This window comes from Artemia sp. Qi Xiang Cuo, chromosome 19 (genome assembly GCF_049724085.1).
Source record: "Artemia sp. Qi Xiang Cuo chromosome 19, ASM4972408v1, whole genome shotgun sequence".
Classification (NCBI taxonomy): Eukaryota; Metazoa; Arthropoda; class Branchiopoda; order Anostraca; family Artemiidae; genus Artemia; species Artemia sp. Qi Xiang Cuo.
In genome coordinates, this window is record NC_142812.1 from 24,609,241 (window position 1) to 24,628,331 (window position 19,091).

At 36.6% G+C, this 19,091-nt stretch overlaps 1 protein-coding gene across 1 annotated transcript; it reads right to left on the reverse strand.

Annotated features, from left to right (window-relative positions):
* Positions 1 to 344: 344 nt before the first annotated feature.
* On the reverse strand, positions 345 to 13,750 carry LOC148940640 (aldehyde dehydrogenase 1A1-like). Its single transcript, XM_089105030.1, has 4 exons — positions 13,568 to 13,750; positions 6,109 to 6,266; positions 3,310 to 3,384; positions 345 to 585 (listed from the first exon to the last, which is right to left on the reverse strand). Exons 1-4 carry the CDS (start codon positions 13,748 to 13,750, stop codon positions 513 to 515), a joined length of 489 nt encoding a protein of 162 aa, XP_088961156.1. The 3' UTR covers positions 345 to 512.
* Positions 13,751 to 19,091: the final 5,341 nt, after the last annotated feature.

The following is a 19,091-nucleotide window of genomic DNA, read 5'->3' on the forward strand; positions in this document are numbered from 1 at the left end:
CTTTACTCTTTTTCATAGTATTTCGAAGGTTACCACCACTTTTGCTGAATATATGATCATAAGCCATCCCTTATCTTGGAATATAAACTAATATTGTCTCTGGAGATTTCTTGTCTATTGTTTGGGTTAACCAGCAACTAAGCTAATGCTTCGTGGCATATCCTTAAGCAATTTAGAGTACAGAAAGACTTACTGAATAAAAAAAAGTGAGAATTCAGTGCCCCCCCCCTGAAATGTAGTGACATATCCGTAGACATTGGGAAGAAATGTATCACTGGTCGGTCAGCGCTTACTGGAAATAGGATCATTAAAAGAGAAACCTCTAAGAGAGAAAAAAATATATATTGTGTACAACCAACATTTACTCGAAATAAGATGTAAAAGAACAAACAGAAAAACCCAAGTAGTTATAAAAACCACACAAATTCAGATATCACTAAAGGCAACTTCGACTGAAAATCACATTGCTGACATCTATAAAATGACATCGATTTCACCGGGTTTTTAATTACCTATGAATTTTTCTGGGGAACCTTGATGGTAATTGTCTTCGTTTCCAAGTAGTTCTCGATGCCTTCTTTTCCACTGAAAAAGACAAAATTACAACCTCAATCGCAAAAAGTTTCATTGTTTTCATCATATTTTTTGCTGGGGTGGGGATCAAAAGAAATTTTGATCCCCAACATAGTCTAAAGTAGTATAATTTACTTAATTAACGCAAGTTTGCGTTAAACAAACTTGCTCCTAACGCAAATTTATCGGGTTAACCTATTTTACCCCCCCCCCCCCTAAAAAATCCTGGATCCGCCCATTGGTGGTAATCATGGTTGTCTTAACAAAAAATAATTTTGATTTCTTTAATTTCATCGCCCAAGTTAGATAAAGATTTTTCTGTAAGGTTTATTATGTGTAATTAAAATTAAAATAATAGATATTACAAATTCAGTACAACGCGAACGATCACAGTTATACCGATTTTGAAAGGTATGTAGGCTAACCTTATACTACTACTACTGCTAACAACTCACCGCAGCACCAAGCCGCCTGAGGCCAACACAGCTAAGCACGCTCCTCCTCCACCCCAATCTATTCAAAGCCTCCCTTTTTACACCCGCCCACGAATTTCCCAATGCTTTTAAATCTTTCTTTATGACGTCCTCCCACCCCAGACGGGGACGACCTGCTTTCCGTTTAGCCCAAGATGGCTGGTCGAAAAGAACAGTCTTCGGCAATCTGTCATCCTTCATCCGAACAACGTGTCCTAGCCACCTTAACCTTTCTTTCATTATAGCCCTAGAGAGCGGTGTTGAACCAGATTGTTCGTATAGCCTATTGTTTGAAATACGGTCAGTCAGCTGGGTACCCAGAACAATCCTTAAGCTATTTCTCTTGAAAACATCTAGCAAATCTTCATCCGCTTTTGGAAGCGCCCATGTTTCAGAGTCATATTTGACCACTGTCATCACTGTAGCTTCTAAGATTCTAATCTTCGTATGCAGAATTATCTTCCTATTCTTCCAGACTTTTTTTAACTGTGAAACTTCAGCTGGCTCTTTTGAAGCCCCGCCATAAAATACAATTCTTCTCCCCACTGCTCCTTAGCCTTCGCATATAACTCCACTGATCGGGTCTCATTCACTCACGCATACCACACATAGATCTCATGGTCCCTTAACCTCGCGACATTAGCAAAGGCAACGATATGCCACTAACCTTCATTAATTTCTTTTTACATTTGAAACTCTTTTTTAAGTGTCTTTAGAAAGGATATTTTTTTAGGAGGAATATACCCACTCCAGTCCCTATTGTGCTGATACACATCGATGTGCACTGATACACATCGATGTGCACACCATCGAGTGCTATATCCATATGTTTTAAGACACGGTGCTATGGTATGAAAGTCGTTTTAAGGAAGTGATACAATTTCACAGAGCAATGATAAACAGTTCTTCACAAAGTATTAAAAAACGGCGCATTTTTCACGAAACCTTAATACAGACTTTTCCGAGAGTTTAAATAAAGAGATTTTTATTTTCTAAAAAAGGGCAATATTTTAAGTCCATGCCTTTGTATAGATTTTGATTCAAGAAATATATTGCAAAAACAAATGAATTAATGTTTCCAAATAGATCGTGCCATTTGCAAACAAACAAATACATGCTTAAACAAAGAAGAAAAACAAATACAAAGACTACGGGAAATCCCTATAGTTATTATGTAGTCCAGGGGGCTTATTGAATCCAATTAATGAACAGGATTATCAATGTTATTGCGTAACTAACGTACATTTTTCAATAAAAAACATTTTTAGGAAGGGGGAGAGGGGGGTTTTTAGACACATGATTTTTTTAGACACATATCTTGTTAAACTCTGAGCTAGTAAGTGAAATTCTTCAGTAGAGTACACCTCACACATTTTCACCTGAGAATATTCAGTGAACGAAACTAATATGATGTCCATAGTTTCGATCAAATTTGCTTTCCCAAGTCTTTTTTCTCACTTGGAGATCCTCTCCCTCGTTCTTCCTCAACGAAAATTCCCATTTTTATAACAATAGCATTTAGCATTTTTCACAGAAATATTTAAAAGGACTTATCCCTCGTCCAAAATTGAAATACTAATTAAGTGCGATACCCCTCTTCCCTTTCTTTTTCTCAATTTTACCATTCATTGTGTAAAGTTTGTTTTACTAATTCCGAGACGTTTTGTTTGTATAAATTAAATTTAAAAAAGTGCATTAAATTTCTATATTGATTATTTTGTGTTTGACACATTTTGTTTGCGATTAGTTTTCAATGTTTGCATGTCATTTTTTTTTTTTTTTTTTTTTTTATCTGACATAAGAAGTGAATCTGGCTCTTGTAGAGTTTGTAATAGCTTTTATTCGTATGTGATAGGAGGTTGTCCCAGAATGGTGCGGGAAGATGTCATAAGGATAGATTTAAGGGAAATTAAAACTTCTTGGGAGGGTGTAAGGAGGAAGGCTTTGAATAGATTTGGACGGAGGAAAAGCATGCCTAGCTGTGTTGGTCTCAGATGGCTTGGGGCTGGAGTAACTTGTTAGTTGTAGAAGTACTTTATTTCCATGCTTGACCAATGGTTCGAGCATCACAGGTACCGATCTCCTGATTCTCTGTTTCCAGCCGGGAGTGCATGTGTGGTTGCGGATGAAATTTTCAAAATAAACCTTATCTTGTCTATTTAATAATAAAAATACCATATTTCATTATGATGATGTGCTTATAGTCGTATGAATTAGTTTAGTTTTTGATAAGAGAAATTAGTATAGCAATATTTAAACTTACAGATCTCTGCCAATGCCAGATTGCTTAAATCCGCCAAAAGGTGCTTGAGAACAAACAGCATCGTAACAGTTTACCCTGAAAATTAACAGTTTCAACCTAATGGTTTCCTAAAGCAACGAAAAAAGCGTAAAATCAAACAAAACATACAAAATTAATAAAAATGTAACTATTGCGCTATTGTAACTTTGTAAAATAGCACTATTTACCAACTAGCATGCCATAGTACTCATGTATAAGCCCTCAATCAAAATTCCTATTTGATTAAAGCCGATCCCAATATTTATAAGAAAAAAAATCCTGTTTTAACCTTCATTGCGATCAGACAACCAAAACAAAGCACAAAAACCATAAAATTCAGTGTTGTCAAAGAGCATCGAAGACAAAATAAATTTGATCGAAGGTGTAAGAATGGAGTTGCTGTAACTGAAAAATTTTCAAATGAGATCTAAAAAGGTTAGGGTTCTTGTAAAAGATTGAGTTACTTAAGAAAGCTAAAGTTCAATTTTCAGACTCTGGTTAAAGACACCAAAGAAGTTCCCAGCTTCTCCTATGGCATGGATATAATTCTTGACCAAGTGTTTTGATTTATTCCTAAAATCCTCCATAATATTAAAGCCAAGATATAAATAGACTTTACAACTTAATCAAATCGCGAACTTTGTGCTAATACGCTGTAGCGCTGAAATAGTCACAATTATATCACCCTTATTCTAGGAATGCTTTCACTCTGTAGTCTTTCCGGACAAAGAGAAAACCAAACTACCCCTATCCCCATAACCAAGTGGCAATCAATAAATAGAGGCTCAGTTAGACCTCAGAGTCTTCTCCCTATGTAGAAAGTCCACAACAGCACTTTTCCTGCAACACTTTACAGGGACCTATAATAATAAAAGGTGCAAGGCCAACAAGATCAAGGATTCTGATAGGAACAGTCAACCTTAGAGTGCCTCATGGCTCTGCATTAGGCATATATCAAGCTTCTGGTACAGAGATACAACATAAGGTTAGGGCATCCACCCTTTCATAGGCTTTTGATAGATTGGCATAGATCCTTATCAAAGATGCTCAAGTCCAATAGCTTTATAGTCGGCTAGAATCTGCCGTTGAAAGTTACTTAGGTAATCACCGCATGGAAGTTATTCTTGATGGTTTTACGTTTCTGTAGCTATCTGGAGTTCCCTAAGTTAGTCTCTTCGGATTCGCTCTATTCTTCACATTTTTCATTAATAAGAGGGTAGCCTACGATGCTTCTACACCTCTTGCAGATTAAAAACTAGGTTAATGCTTGAATGGTAAGCTTTAAGGTCATGCGATACCTTAAGAATGATTTGGGAGCCATAACGTCGACTGATGGTTTCAAAGACGATGGGGCCATTAGTGAATTCTCCCAGGAGACTAGCTATCATCGACAGTTGTCAAGAATTTCTGGTTTGACTAGGAAATTTGCCTAAAAGACAGTGAAATATACTTAACTTTTGTCGCCGAGTTTGTCAATCAAAGCAGGTAGCACCACATAGAAGCCCCAAAACAGCCTAATTACATAGGTGATAAAAACTTATTTTTACCGTTTCCCGAGCAGGTACGATAAGATATTTTAGGAGCTACCCTTTCCTGAACTATTAGAAGAAAAATCTGCTTCATTTAGTCAAAAAGAAAAAATTACACTTTCTGATAATGTGATTTCCAATAAAATTCAACATCTTATCTTGAGCACAAGAGGGGGAAAGTTAAATAGTGTTTCTAAGATTTCCAGGAATGTAGGTGTCGGCTTTCAGTTTTCTGTCCTTCATTCAGATCTCATGTCCAAGCTCCACAAGTTAAATTTTTTTTAGAATAGATGAGACAATATGATCCTTTAAGGTAAACTGAAGCATTTTTTTTCCTCCTTTTGTTATGCACCTTCTTTATTTTTCCCTTATCCATCCATATATATTGTATTGTAGTAGCGTTTTGGCTTGGAACATTTCCTTCTATTGTTCGGCCAGTACAAGTTCTACAAAACAACGCTGTTCGACTGTTAGATGGCCTACAACCCTGGGATTCAGTATAAAAAGCGTATGAGCGTGTAACGATACTGCCAGATTCCGGATCACAGGAGTGGTATGCACTTCTATCCATTTTTAGGATTCAAAAGGGTATAAACTTCTCGTGTTTCGATAGCTTAGTAAACCTGAGATCTTCCGTCCATGATTATGATACTAATCACTCTCTTTTCTTATACCTGCAACCACTCGCCTCAATCAAAAGCTTTTCTCCTTTTGCTGTCGCCAGACAAGGCGGCAAGACAAATGTGAATAGCTTACTTCCTTTGGCGGAGGTAGGATAGACTTAAACAGCTGAATTAAAAAAAAAACCTACGCTGAGCCCTACGTATCTATGTGGAGTCGATTCCCTGAGTGATATATCCCTTCAAAACTACCCGTTGAGTCGTTCAATCGATAGTTCAACAGATTTATAAAACCAAGCACTTCCATCGGTTAAAAGGCTACATAGATATAGAGTATTCGGTATTTCTGGTACCGTAAAGTGTACCACAAATAAACAAATAACAGTGTTTGTTTCCCAATATAATTTAGAGCCCCAGTTATACGTATATGCATCTTCTTTGATATTAGTACAGATTTCCTATAATCAAGCTATATATTCAAAATGCTATCTACAGTATGCTTACCATAGGGAATTATCAGCTTGTGTCTGCACCTTTTGGTGTCTTAAAGGAAAAATAAAGAGTTGATTTTTAAAACTGCATAAGAAAATGTGTATTGAAAAATCTTAAATTAAAAAATTCGGATAACTTACCATACTGATCCAGCCTGGATAGCTTGAGCAAACATGAGGGCAGTGTCAATATTCTTAGTTAGAATCCCGGAAGCCAGGCCATAGTTAGTTCTATTGGCTCTTTCAATTAATTCTTCTGCTGATGAGAATTTTAGGATTTGCTTTACTTTACCAAATATCTAAAAGAAATCATTTTTAGAAATTAGATAAAGCAGGATTTGTTCATGAAGAAAAAAAATCCCTAAAAATCCCTCCACTCTCCAATAAAAACAAATGGTGCAAAATAAGACGCAAAAAGAATATTGCTACACAAATTTGGTAGTTCATTTTAATCACTAGACCATATCTGCCATAAGAGGGCATATGGAAACAACTTAATTGGATGCAGTAATATTACCAACTAAATCCTAATAAAAACAATAGCTGCTGTAAGTAAGATGGATAAGCACATTTTAGTTTGTTGCTCATTTTGGTTACTTGGGCAAGCGCCTAATTCCTAAGGTACTAGGGCATGGCGGCCCCGAGATAAATACGACCAAGAAACTAATGCAGCTTTGCACTGCAGTGTTATTCGGTTTGCTGTGTTTTTTACTCAGGTTTTTATGCTGTAAGAATTGTTATTCTTTTTTCTTTTACTATTCTAAAGCATATGAGCTTTTGCTTTGTTTAGACCCCCTAATAGCAATAAAATGAAAATATAGAAAACAAGTATGATTTTTCAATATGACAATGGAAGAATAAAAAACAATAAAATTCTGAAAGTTCAAGCTTCAGTTCCGGAAGTCTTTATAAACAGAAAAAAAAACGATATAAAAACCAAAAGAAAAACTCGGATCTCATTAACGTCCAGTAAGAAAATTCCATTTTATATCACAAGGCAATAAAGCACGTTGCCTGATAATGGAATATCTTGTTAGCGTCTAGTAGTTAATCCGGCTTTATATCAACACACCAGGCAACAAAGCAGGACTAAGAACGTTATGTGTATAATAATGGGATATCTTGTTAAGGTCTAGTAGTTAATCCGGCTTTATATCAACACACAAGGCAACAAAGCAGGACTAAGCACGTTGTGTGTCTGATAATGGGATATCTTGTTAAGTTCTAGTAGTTAATCCGGCTTTATATCAACACACAAGGCAACAAAGCAGCACTAAGCGAGTTGTGTGTCTAATAATGGGATATCTTGTTAACTTCTAGTAGTTAATCCGGCTTTGTATCAACGCACGAGGCAACAAAGCAGGACCAAGCACAATGTGTGTCTGATAATGGGATATTTTGTTAAGGTCTAGTAGGTAATCCGGCTTTATATCAACACACAAGGCAACAAAGCAGGACTAAGCACGTTGTGTGTCTAATAATAGGATTTCTTGTTAACTTTTAGTAGTTAATCCGGCTTTATATCAATGCACGAGGCAACAAAGCAGGACCAAGCACGTTGTTTGTCTTATAATGGGATATCTTGTTGAGGTCTAGTAGTTACTCCGGCTTTACATCAACACACAAGGCAACAAAGCAGGACCAAGCACGTTGTGTGTCTGATAATGGGATATCTTGTTAAGGTCTAGTAGTTAATCCAGCTTTATATCAACGCACAAGGCAACAAAGCAGGACCAAGCACGTTGTGTGTCTGATAATGGGATATCTTGTTAAGGTCTAGTAGTTAATCTGGCTTTATATCAACGCACAAGGCAACAAAGCAGGACCAAGCACGTTGTGTGTCTGATTATGGGATATCTTGTTAAGGTCTAGTAGTTAATCTAGCTTTATATCAACACACAAGGCAACAAAGCAGGACTAAGCACGTTATGTGTCTAATAATGAGATATCTTGTTAAGGTCTAGTAGTTAATCCAGCTTTATATCAACGCACAAGGCAACAAAGCAGGACCAAGCACGTTGTGTGTCTGATAATGGGATATCTTGTTAAGGTCTAGTAGTTAATCCGGCTTTATATCAACACAAAAGTTAACAAAGCAGGACCAAGCACGTTGTGTGTCTGATAATGGGATATCTCGTTAAGGTCTAGCGGTTAATCCGGCTTTATATCAACACACAAGGCAACAAAGCTGGACTAACCACGTTGTGTGTCTAATAATGGGATATCTTGTTAACTTCTAGTAGTTAATTCGGCTTTATATCAACGCACGAGGCAACAAAGCAGGACCAAGCACGTTGTGCGTCTGGTAATCGGATATCTTGTTAAGGTCTAGTAGTTAATCTGGCTTTATATCAACACACAAGTCAACAAAGCAGGACTAAGAACGTTGTGTGTCTAATAATGGGATATCTTGTTAACTTCTAGTAGTTAATCTGGCCTTATATCAACGCACGAGGCAACAAAGCAGGACCAAGCACGTTGTGTGTCTGATAATAGGATATCTTGTTAAGGTCTAGTAGTTAATCAGGCTTTATATCAACGCACAAGGCAAAAAAGCAGGACTAAGAACGTTGTTTGTCTGATAATGGGATATTTTGCTAAGGTCTAGTAGTTAATCCAGCTTTATATCAACGCACAAGGCTAAAAAGCAGGACCAAGCACGTTGTGTGTCTGATAATGGGATATCTTGTTAAGGTCTAGTAGTTAATCTGGCTTTATATCAACAGACAAGGCAACAAAGCAGGACTAAGCACGTTGTATGTCTAATAATAGGATATCTTGTTAACTTCTAGTAGTTAATCCGGCTTTATATCACCGCACCAGGCAACAAAGCAGGACCAAGCACGTTGTGTGTCTGATAATGGGATATCTTGTTAAGGTCTAGTAGTTAATCCGGCTTTATATCAACGCACAAGGCAACAAAGCAGGACTAAGCACGTTGTGTGTCTGATAATGGGATATCTTGTTAAGGGGTAGTAGTTAATCCGGCTTTATATCAACGCACTAGGCAACAAAGTAGGACTAAGCACGTTGTGTGTCTGATAATGGGATATCTTGCTAAGGTCTAGTAGTTAATCCGGCTTTATACCCACACACAAGGCAACAAAGCAGGACTAAGCACTTTGTTTGTCTAATAATGGAATATCTTGTTGAGGTCTAGTAGTTAATCCGGCTTTATATCAACGCAAAAGGCAACAAAGAAGGACCAAGCACGTTGTGTGTCTGATAATGGGATATCTTGTTAAGGTCTAGTAGTTATTCCGGCTTTACATCAACGCACGAGGCAACAAAGCAGGACCAAGCACGTTTTGTGTCTGATAATGGGATATCTTGTTCAGGTCTAGTAGTTAATCCGGCTTTAAATCAACGCACAAGGCAACAAAGCAGGACCAAGCACGTTTTGTGTCTAATAATGAGAGATCTTGTTAAGGTGTAGTAGTTATTCCTGCTTTATATTAACGCACAAGGCAACAAAGAAGGACCAAGAACGTTGTGTGTCTTATAATAGGATATCTTGTTTAGGTCTAGTAGTTAATCTGGCTTTAAATCAACGCACGAGGCAACAAAGCAGGACTAAGCACGTTGTGTGTCTGATTATGGGATATCTTGATAAGGTGTAGTAGTTAATCCGGCTTTATATCCACACACAAGGCAACAAAGCAGGACTAAGCACTTTGTGTGTCTAATAATGGAATATCTTGTTAAGGTGTAGTAGTTAATCCGGCTTTATATCAACGCACAAGGCAACAAAGTAGGACAAAGCACGTTGTGTGTCTGATAATGGGATATCTTGTTGAGGTCTAGTAGTTAATCCGGCTTTATATCAACGCACAAGGCAAAAAAGCAGGACAAAGCACGTTGTGTGTCTAATAATGGAATATCTTGTTAAGGTCTAGTAGTTAATCCGGCTTTATATCAACGCACAAGGCAACAAAGCAGGACTAAGCACGTTGTGTGTCTGATAATGGGATATCTTGTTAAGGTGTAGTAGTTATTCCGGCTTTATATCAACTCACACGGCAACAAAGCAGGACAAAGCACGTTGTGTGTCTGATAATGGGATATCTTGTTAAGGTGTAGTAGTTAATCCGGCTTTATATCAACGCACAAGGCAATAAAGTAGGACCAAGCACGTTGTGTGTCTGATAATGGGATATCTTGTTAAGGTCTAGTAGTTAATCCGGCTTTATATCCACACACAAGGCAACAAAGCAGGACTAAGCACTTTGTGTGTCTAATAATGGAATATCTTGTTGAGGTCTAGTAGTTAATCCGGCTTTATATCAACGCACAAGGCAACAAAGTAGGACCAAGCACGTTGTGTGTCTGATAATGGGATATCTTGTTAAGGTCTAGTAGTTAATCCGGCTTTATATCAACGCACAAGGCAACAAAGCAGGACCAAGCACGTTTTGTGCCTGATAATGGGATATCTTGTTAAGGTCTAGTAGTTAATCCAGCCTTATATCAACGCACGAGGCAACAAAGCAGGACCAAGCAAGTTGTTTGTCTGATAATGGGATATCTTGTTTAGGTCTAGTAGTTACTCAGGCTTTATATCAACGCACAAGGCAACAAAGCAGGGCTAAGCACGTTGTGTGTCTAATAATGGGATATCTTGTTAACGGCTAGTAGTTAATCAGGCTTTATATCAACGCACAAGGCAACAAAGCAGGACCAAGCACGTTGTGTGTCTGATAATGGGATATCTTGTTCAGGTCTAGTAGTTAATCTGGCTTTATATCAACACACAAGACAACAGAGCAGGACCAAGCACGTTGTGTTTCTGATAATGGGATATCTTGTTAAGGACTAGTAGTTAATCAGGCTTTATATCAATGCACAAGGCAACAAAGCAGGACCCAGCACGTTGTGTGTCTGATAATGGGATATTTTGTTAAGGTCTAGTAGTTAATCTGGCTTTATATCAACACACAAGGCAACAAAGCAGGACTAAGAACGTTGTGTGTCTAATAATGGGATATCTTGTTAACTTCTAGTAGTTAATCTGGCCTTATATCAACGCACGAGGCAACAAAGCAGGACCAAGCACGTTGTGTGTCTGATAATAGGATATCTTGTTAAGGTCTAGTAGTTAATCCGGCTTTATATCAACGCACAAGGCAAAAAAGCAGGACTAAGCACGTTGTGTGTCTTATAATGGGATATCTTGCTAAGGTCTAGTAGTTAATCCAGCTTTATATCAACGCACAAGGCAAAAAGCAGGACCAAGCACGTTGTGTGTCTGATAATGGGATATCTTGTTAAGGTCTAGTAGTTTATCTGGCTTTATATCAACGGACAAGGCAACAAAGCAGGACTAAGCACGTTGTATGTCTAATAATAGGATATCTTGTTAACTTCTAGTAGTTAATCCGGCTTTATATCACCGTTCGAGGCAACAAAGCAGGACCAAGCACGTTTTGTGTCTGATAATGGGATATCTTGTTGAGCTCTAGTAGTTAATCTGGCTTTATATCAACACACGAGGCAACAAAGCAGGACCAAGCAAGTTGTTTGTCTGATTATGGGATATCTTGTTAAGGTCTAGTAGTTAATCCGGCTTTATATCAACGCTCTAGGCAACAAAGCAGGACCAAGCACGTTGTGTGTCTGATAATGGGATATCTTGTTAAGGTCTAGTAGTTAATCCGGCTTTATATCCACCCACAAGGCAACAAAGCAGGACTAAGCACTTTGTGTGTCTAATAATGGAATATCTTGTTGAGGTCTAGTAGTTAATCCGGCTTATATCAACGCAAAAGGCAACAAAGAAGGACCAAGCACGTTGTGTGTCTGATAATGGGATATCTTGTTCAGGTCTAGTAGTTAATCTGGCTTTATATCAACGCACAAGACAACAAAGCAGGACCAAGAACGTTGTGTGTCTGATAATGGGATATCTTGTTAAGCTCTAGTAGTTAATCCGGCTTTATATCAATGCACGAGGCAACAAAGCAGGACCAAGCACGTTGTTTGTCTGATAATGGGATATTTTGTTAAGCTCTAGTAGTTAATCAGGCTTTATATCAACGCACAAGGAAACAAAACAGGACCAAGCACGTTGTGTGTCTGATAATGGGATATCTTGTTAACGTCAGGACTAAGCAGGTTGTCTGCTTGATAATGAAAAACTTATTAACGTCTAGTAGGATGTTCCTACTTTATATTACTATTCAAAAGGCAACAAAGCAGGACTAAGCACGTTGTGTTTCCTGATAATGGGATATCTTGTTAACGTCAGGACTAAACAGGTTGTCTGCTTGATAATGAAAAATTTATTAACGTCTAGTAGGATGTTTCTACTTTATATTACTATTCAAAAGGCAACAAAGCAGGTTGTCAGTCAGATAATTTCTGACAACCTTTTAATAATCAGACCAATGACCTACTTTGTTACCTTGTGAATTGTGATATAAAGATAGATTATTCAACAAGAAGTTAATAGGATGTATTTTCTTTTATTTCTGCACATCGTTTCTGCTTTTCAGGACGTAACACCAACACATAAATATTCAAACTTTTATTATAATTAGCGAAAAAAGTTTTTTTTCCGCTGTCACCCATTTTTCTATGTTTTAATTTTCTTTTAGTAGCAAATGGAAGGCATTGTGCTCTATGAAATTATCTACTAGATACGAGGATTCACTCTAATAGAATTTGAACTGGATAGAGTAAACTATCACCGGCTGGTACTTTTTTTGCAGCCACATCATGCAGCCGTCTTGCAGCCACAGCTGGTACTTTTTTGCAGCTTCCCAAACCCTCTATCAATATTTGCGATATTATTAAGAACCCTACTTTATAACAATGTGAGTTGCCTTAATTCTCTATTTGGTCCTGCTAAGCTGTCCTGTCATTGATGCTACATTATGTCCTCTCTGAATGGCAGCGAAATTCATAGGTTTACACGAGCTGTATCAGCCATGACACTAGCGAATGCACTATGAACCACTTGGGCTTATGCTGGAGTTAAAATCCCGTTACACAAAATGTCATTAATCGCCATGATAAAATTAAGGTCAAAATTGTCACATATGTCAAACCTTTACTTACATGTCGTTCTAGTTCGAAACTAGTTTGAAACGTTCTAGCTTGAAACAAATAAACGTTATTATCTTTTTTCTTCCTAATCCATTCAACCATTTACGGCAACCGTCTCAAGGGGTAGTATTTGCAAATAACTAATACAACTTCTATTTTATTATCTGTCAAAATAAACCAATAAATTGTGTGATAAGGTGAACAGGTGAAAAATATTTGTCACAATACAGTATCTTTAGACCAATTTTTTAATCTCGGCAGCTATGGGTCATGGTTTGCTGATTACCAAGTTGGACCTCCTGCAGCAACCATGATACCCTTGAATTTAAGAAACTAAATTAGTCGAAATCAAATATTTATTGCAATTTTATGATTGGCTCCTGATTCTGATTCAAGCGTGATTTGATTCAAATGTCACCACGGCAGGCTTTCGTTGGTACATAATCTTCAAACAGTAAGAAATAAAAAGAGGAAACAATTCCTCTTGAATAGAGGGAAGAGGAGAAAAGGCTTTACTCTATGAACAATATAATATACTACACAAATTAATATTTACCTCTTCTTTGGCAATCCTCATGTCATCTTTAACGTCCGAAAACACAGTGGGCGGAATAAAATAATCTTTCTCTCCCCACCGTTTACCACCACATTGTAATTTTGCTCCATATTTTACTCCAGACTCAATGTATCCCAAGACGCGTTTAAACTGAGCCTCGTTCACCTTCAAATATACGAGCATGTAACTGTGCTGCATAAAAAAAACAAAAAAAAACTTAGTTTTTAAGTAGTGTTTTATGTACCGTCGGAGTTTTAGGTGGTTGTCGGCGCTGTACCCCTTATGACCGTGTCACTTGTGCCATTAAGGATTTAAGCTGTATTATTGAGGATCGCGCCAACTGCGCCGTTATGGGATTGCTCCATTTGTACCGCTTAGGTTTTACCTTAAGCCACTAAGCTGATATAAACTTGTGCCACCGAAGGCTGCACCATTTGTAATGGGGGGGGGAATGGTAAATGCATATATAACAGGGGTAGCAAATGACCGCGCCACTCGCTATGGGAGAAAATAAAATTAGATTAATAATACGTTGGAAATGCCTTGTGGGTCGATTAATTGGGCTGGGGAGCCATCAATCCAGGAGCGTAAACAAACTTCTTAGGGTTATCAGATTCCTTGGAAGCGATCCCTATGGAGACATTTGAGCTAGTCATCTACTTTGCGGTTAGATACAGGTATATAAATATAACAATACAAATAGAAAAGTAATAGTTTTATTGAGAGTTAAATTTTCAGGTATACAGCAACACATATAAGTAATACGATCAGAATGATAAATTCGGAGTGTATCGTCGAAAAATAATGGTAGGAACATAATCTCGCGTAATTGACGACAATGGAGGCAATCAATAATTGACCACAATAGAGACAATCAAAAAATTGACGACAATAGAGACAATCAAAAATTGACACGAAAAACACTTTTCTTCACTATATCACACAAGTATAGATTCTGCGCTCTGAGAGCTATTTCGCGATTGGCCCAACTCCTGTGGAGGGCCCGCTACTTTGTCATTATGTTTAAAAAGTAAAATCATTATGCAAACCGCCCGTCCAATAATTTGTTCTTAATATTCTGATGATTAGGCATTCACGTTCCTATGATTACTTGAAAATTTCCTGTGAGACTTCTTACGTAAGACATTCCCTCATGATTTTTTTTTGCCAATTGTTTTCGCGAAATTTAAAACCGTCTTCCTTTTCTTTTGTTGATTAAAAATTTAAACTCGAGTTTGAAACGGGATTTAAGCTTAGCTAGAGGGAGTTTAATTTATGTCGGAAGCATCCTTAGAAGGAAACAATTTTTTTTGTTATATTTTAAATATATGACATATCGCTCACGGTATATATTACCCTTCCCATAATTTAATGACGTCCCGTCATTAGGACTTGCTTGCCCTTGGGTTTTTGGAATATTCGCGATTTATTCATTATGTGTCCTACATTTTAATTGAAATTGTATTATTTTATAAAGATAATTTCTTAAACCACATTGGCCTGACATCAAATAAATAAATAAAAACGAGAAAAAATGGGGTTTTTATAGACAAAGTTACGATACTGAAAAAACAAAGCGAATATTTCGAGAGGACAAACGCCTCTCTTATTCAGCGCGAAACGAAATGATGTATAAATAAAAGCAAAAAATGTAAAGAGTTAAAACTAAGTACCTACACGCACTAACCACGTGTTCTTTGCTAATATTTACTATTTGCCCAAACTTTAGAGACGTATAAATTGCAATTAATGGGTATTAGTAAACATCTAACACAGAGAAGGAAACAATTCATTATTTCGAAAAACCAAATGAAACAGTAATCAAGTAAGTTGGAGAACTATGTAATTTGATTTCGGATTTTAATTAATACATTTCTTGCAGACACTCTTTGAGACCTAAGGGGTTGTTAACGTGTTTGAATAGATGACTGAGAAAGTGGTTCAAGGTTTATTTCAGGGATTACTAAAGTATCGGCTTCTCTTTTGAGAAAACCGAAATATGACTCGTTTATTCTTAAATCACCGGAATCTCTGGTTAAAGCTAGACCTAAATGTTGGCATTTATAAATTTCAACAGCTTCTCTGTAGTGCTGGACAATACCTTTGTCATGCGAAATAAGACTAGCTTGATTAAACAAAATAGTATGGTCTGGTTTTTCAAAAATGTGCTCTGCAAGGGCAGAGTCAAAATTTTCCGGTTTTTTCCGCTTTTTAAGTGTATTATTAATTAAAATAGAGTGCTGAGTTAATCTATCCGTTAGTCGCTGATCAGTTCTTCCGATATACCAAAGACCACACGAACAAGGAATTCTGTAGACACCGGAGTTTTCACCTATCGGGATAGGGTCTTTACCTTGATAAATTTGGGACCTTATAGTTTTCTGGGTCTATAATAAGTGTAAATGTTATTTTTCCTTAGATTTTTTGAAATGTGGTCTGAAATCCCTTTAACATATTGGAGAACAAGATAAACTGAATTTTCCCTTTGATTTGTGTTTTCTGTGGAACTATCTGATAATCTTTTAATGCGTTTTGCAATTACAGAATTTATTCTGTAATTGCAGAAATCATTTCTCCTGCAGAAATCATTCTCCTGCTGTGAAAAGAGGAGTTGTCACTTCTCTAGTTGATAGAGCATTGAAAGTTTGTTCAACACGTTTCTTGGATTTAGAGCTCAACCACCTTAGAGATATTTTATTTGGGAATGGTTATCCAATTTGTTTAATAAATTCTGTAATTGCAAAACGCATTAAAAGATTATCAGATAGTTCCACAGAAAACACAAATCAAAGGGAAAATTCAGTTTATCTTGGTCTCCCATATGTTAAAGGGATTTCAGACCACATTTCAAAAAATCTAAGGAAAAATAACATTTACACTTATTATAGACCCAGAAAAACTATCAGGTCCCAAATTTATCAAGGTAAAGACCCTATCCCGATAGGTGAAAACTCTGGTGTCTACAGAATTCCTTGTTCGTGTGGTCTTTGGTATATCGGAAGAACTGATCAGCGACTAACGGATAGATAAACTCAGCACACTATTTAATTTAATAATACACTTAAAAAGCAGAAAAAAACAGAAACTTTTGACTCTGCCCTTGCAGAGCACATTTTTGAAAAACCAGACCATACTATTTTGTTTAATCAAGCTAGTCTTATTTTGCATGACAAAAGTATTGTCCAGCACTACAGAGAAGCTGTTGAAATTTATAAATACCAACATTCAGGTCAAACTTTGAACAGAGATTCCGGTTATTTAAGAATAAACGAGTCATATTTCGGTTTTCTCAAAAGAGAAGCCGATACTTTAGTAATACCTGAAATAAACCTTGAACCACTTTCCCAGTCATCTATTCAAACACGTGAACAACCCCTTAGGTCTCAATGGGTGTCTGCAAGAAATGCATTAATTAAAATCCGAAATCCAATCACATAGTTCTCCAACTTACTTAATTGCTGGTTCATTTTGTTTTTTCGAGAGAATAAATTGGTTCCTTCTCTTTGTCAGTTGTTCGCTAGTATCCGTCGATGGCAGTTCATATTTTTTTGGATTTTGTGCAAATCGCGGATATTGGCGAATAACTCGCTTTTATGGTTTTTAGGTAGTTGGTTTTATATCTTTTAATTTTTGGATTTTATTGATACATCGTTTCGTTTCGCGCTGAAGAAGAGAGGTGTTTTTCCTCTCGAAATATTCGCTTTGTTTTTTCAGTAGCTTCATTTGGCCTAAAAAAACCCATTTTTGCTCGTTTTTCTTTCATTATTTTATACTTTTATTTAAGCTTAATCAGCAGTGCTTAAAAATTTTCTCTATTTCTTTTCTTATTTTATTATATATCCTTTTCTAATGCTGCTCAACCGGACTAAGATTTTCTATGGTTACAGCCTAGCTACTATACTAAAGATTTTTTTTTCTTTTTTTTTCTAAACTGATGACTCCTACATTTCCAACAATGTTTGGTAAGGTTGAGGCTATTCTACTTTTACTATAAGATTTTTTTGAAGATTCACCTTTTATAAGGTTTTTTTTCTTAGGCTAACTATGGGATAATTATGTTTCCTATCTACGGTAAATTAAATGAACAATACAACAATATTACACATAACTTTATCTGAACACCTAGCAATACGTATAAGAACGATTTAAAACACACAATATTATGTTCACCACTTTCACTGGTAAACATTAAAACACTTTCACTTAAAACAGTTTCTTAACAGAATAGTTCGAACATGGTTGGGTTCATCTTGGACGAAACGCTTTCTCTAATTGTCAAACAGGAAATTATATTTCCATGTACAGGTGTGTGGAAATTCGCTATCAGAGTTCATTCTCACCTGCTGTTTTTGGACAGTTCATAAGGTACTTTTTCCTTTTAGGGGTTGAACACTGGGATCGCGTTGGTAATAGATGGGTTGACTTTCTTCTTAGCATTTCATTCTTGGGATATTTTAAACTAAATACACAACCTATTTATCGAATAAAATTGTTCGTTCGTGCACTTAGGGATTATATTTCTCATATAAAATTGTCCATGCATGGCTTGATCTATGGGCTTTGCGGTTATTTCTTGATTAATCACAGGGGAATTAACGTTTGTATTTGGAATGGGTCAACATCAAACTTTAGTGGCTCCTTCAACATATCGTCTTTAACTTGTGGGAGGAGTATATTGTCACTGAGGGGTTAATCACTGGGGTTACTTTTGGTTTCTGTAATTCAGTGGTTGGTTTCCAGGTTCATTTTTCAGAAATTATCTCGTAGCATTTATGGGATAACAGAGATAGGAACTTTTCGCATTTGATAAAGGTGATAGTATGGATTCCGAGAAATGGTCGAAAGGGATTCAACGCGTGAATCTGCGACACGTAAACAATTTGGGTTCATCTAGTATCATAACTATACAGTTATATGGTGTATGGGTCCATAAGGATTATCAAGGGTGATATTTATGTACTTATATCTTGTACTGGTCGAAGGGGTTCTCAGGATTGATATGTTTATATAGTTTGACAATGCACTTGATGCTGAGATTTATTACATAGTGTTACCTGATACATAATATGGTTTGTGATCAAGGGACAACGATCAAAACAGTAATCGTAATTTTCGTCCTAGCTTCGTTGCCTGTAATTTATGGTGAGTACTCTTCGTTGGTAGAGGGATGATGAAGATAGATGCTACTAGGTTGTATCTGCCCTGGATTACGTATTGTGATGAATGATTTCTGATAAGTCATTCCAATTCCTGTAAGAAAAATAACAGGCAGAATCACACGTTCTTTAAAATAGAGTAGTCATAATATATAATAAGTAATACGATTTGGTACATTACGGCGAATTTTACACTACAAGACAATATTAAACAAATACATAAATATTATTACACATATATTGATTTCAACAAAATGACATTGTTATCATGATATAAGATTTATTTAATCCTTCAACACTTATCTAATTCTCCCAGAGATTTAAAACAATTATTTAAACATAAATTACTCTACATCATTAAATTTGAG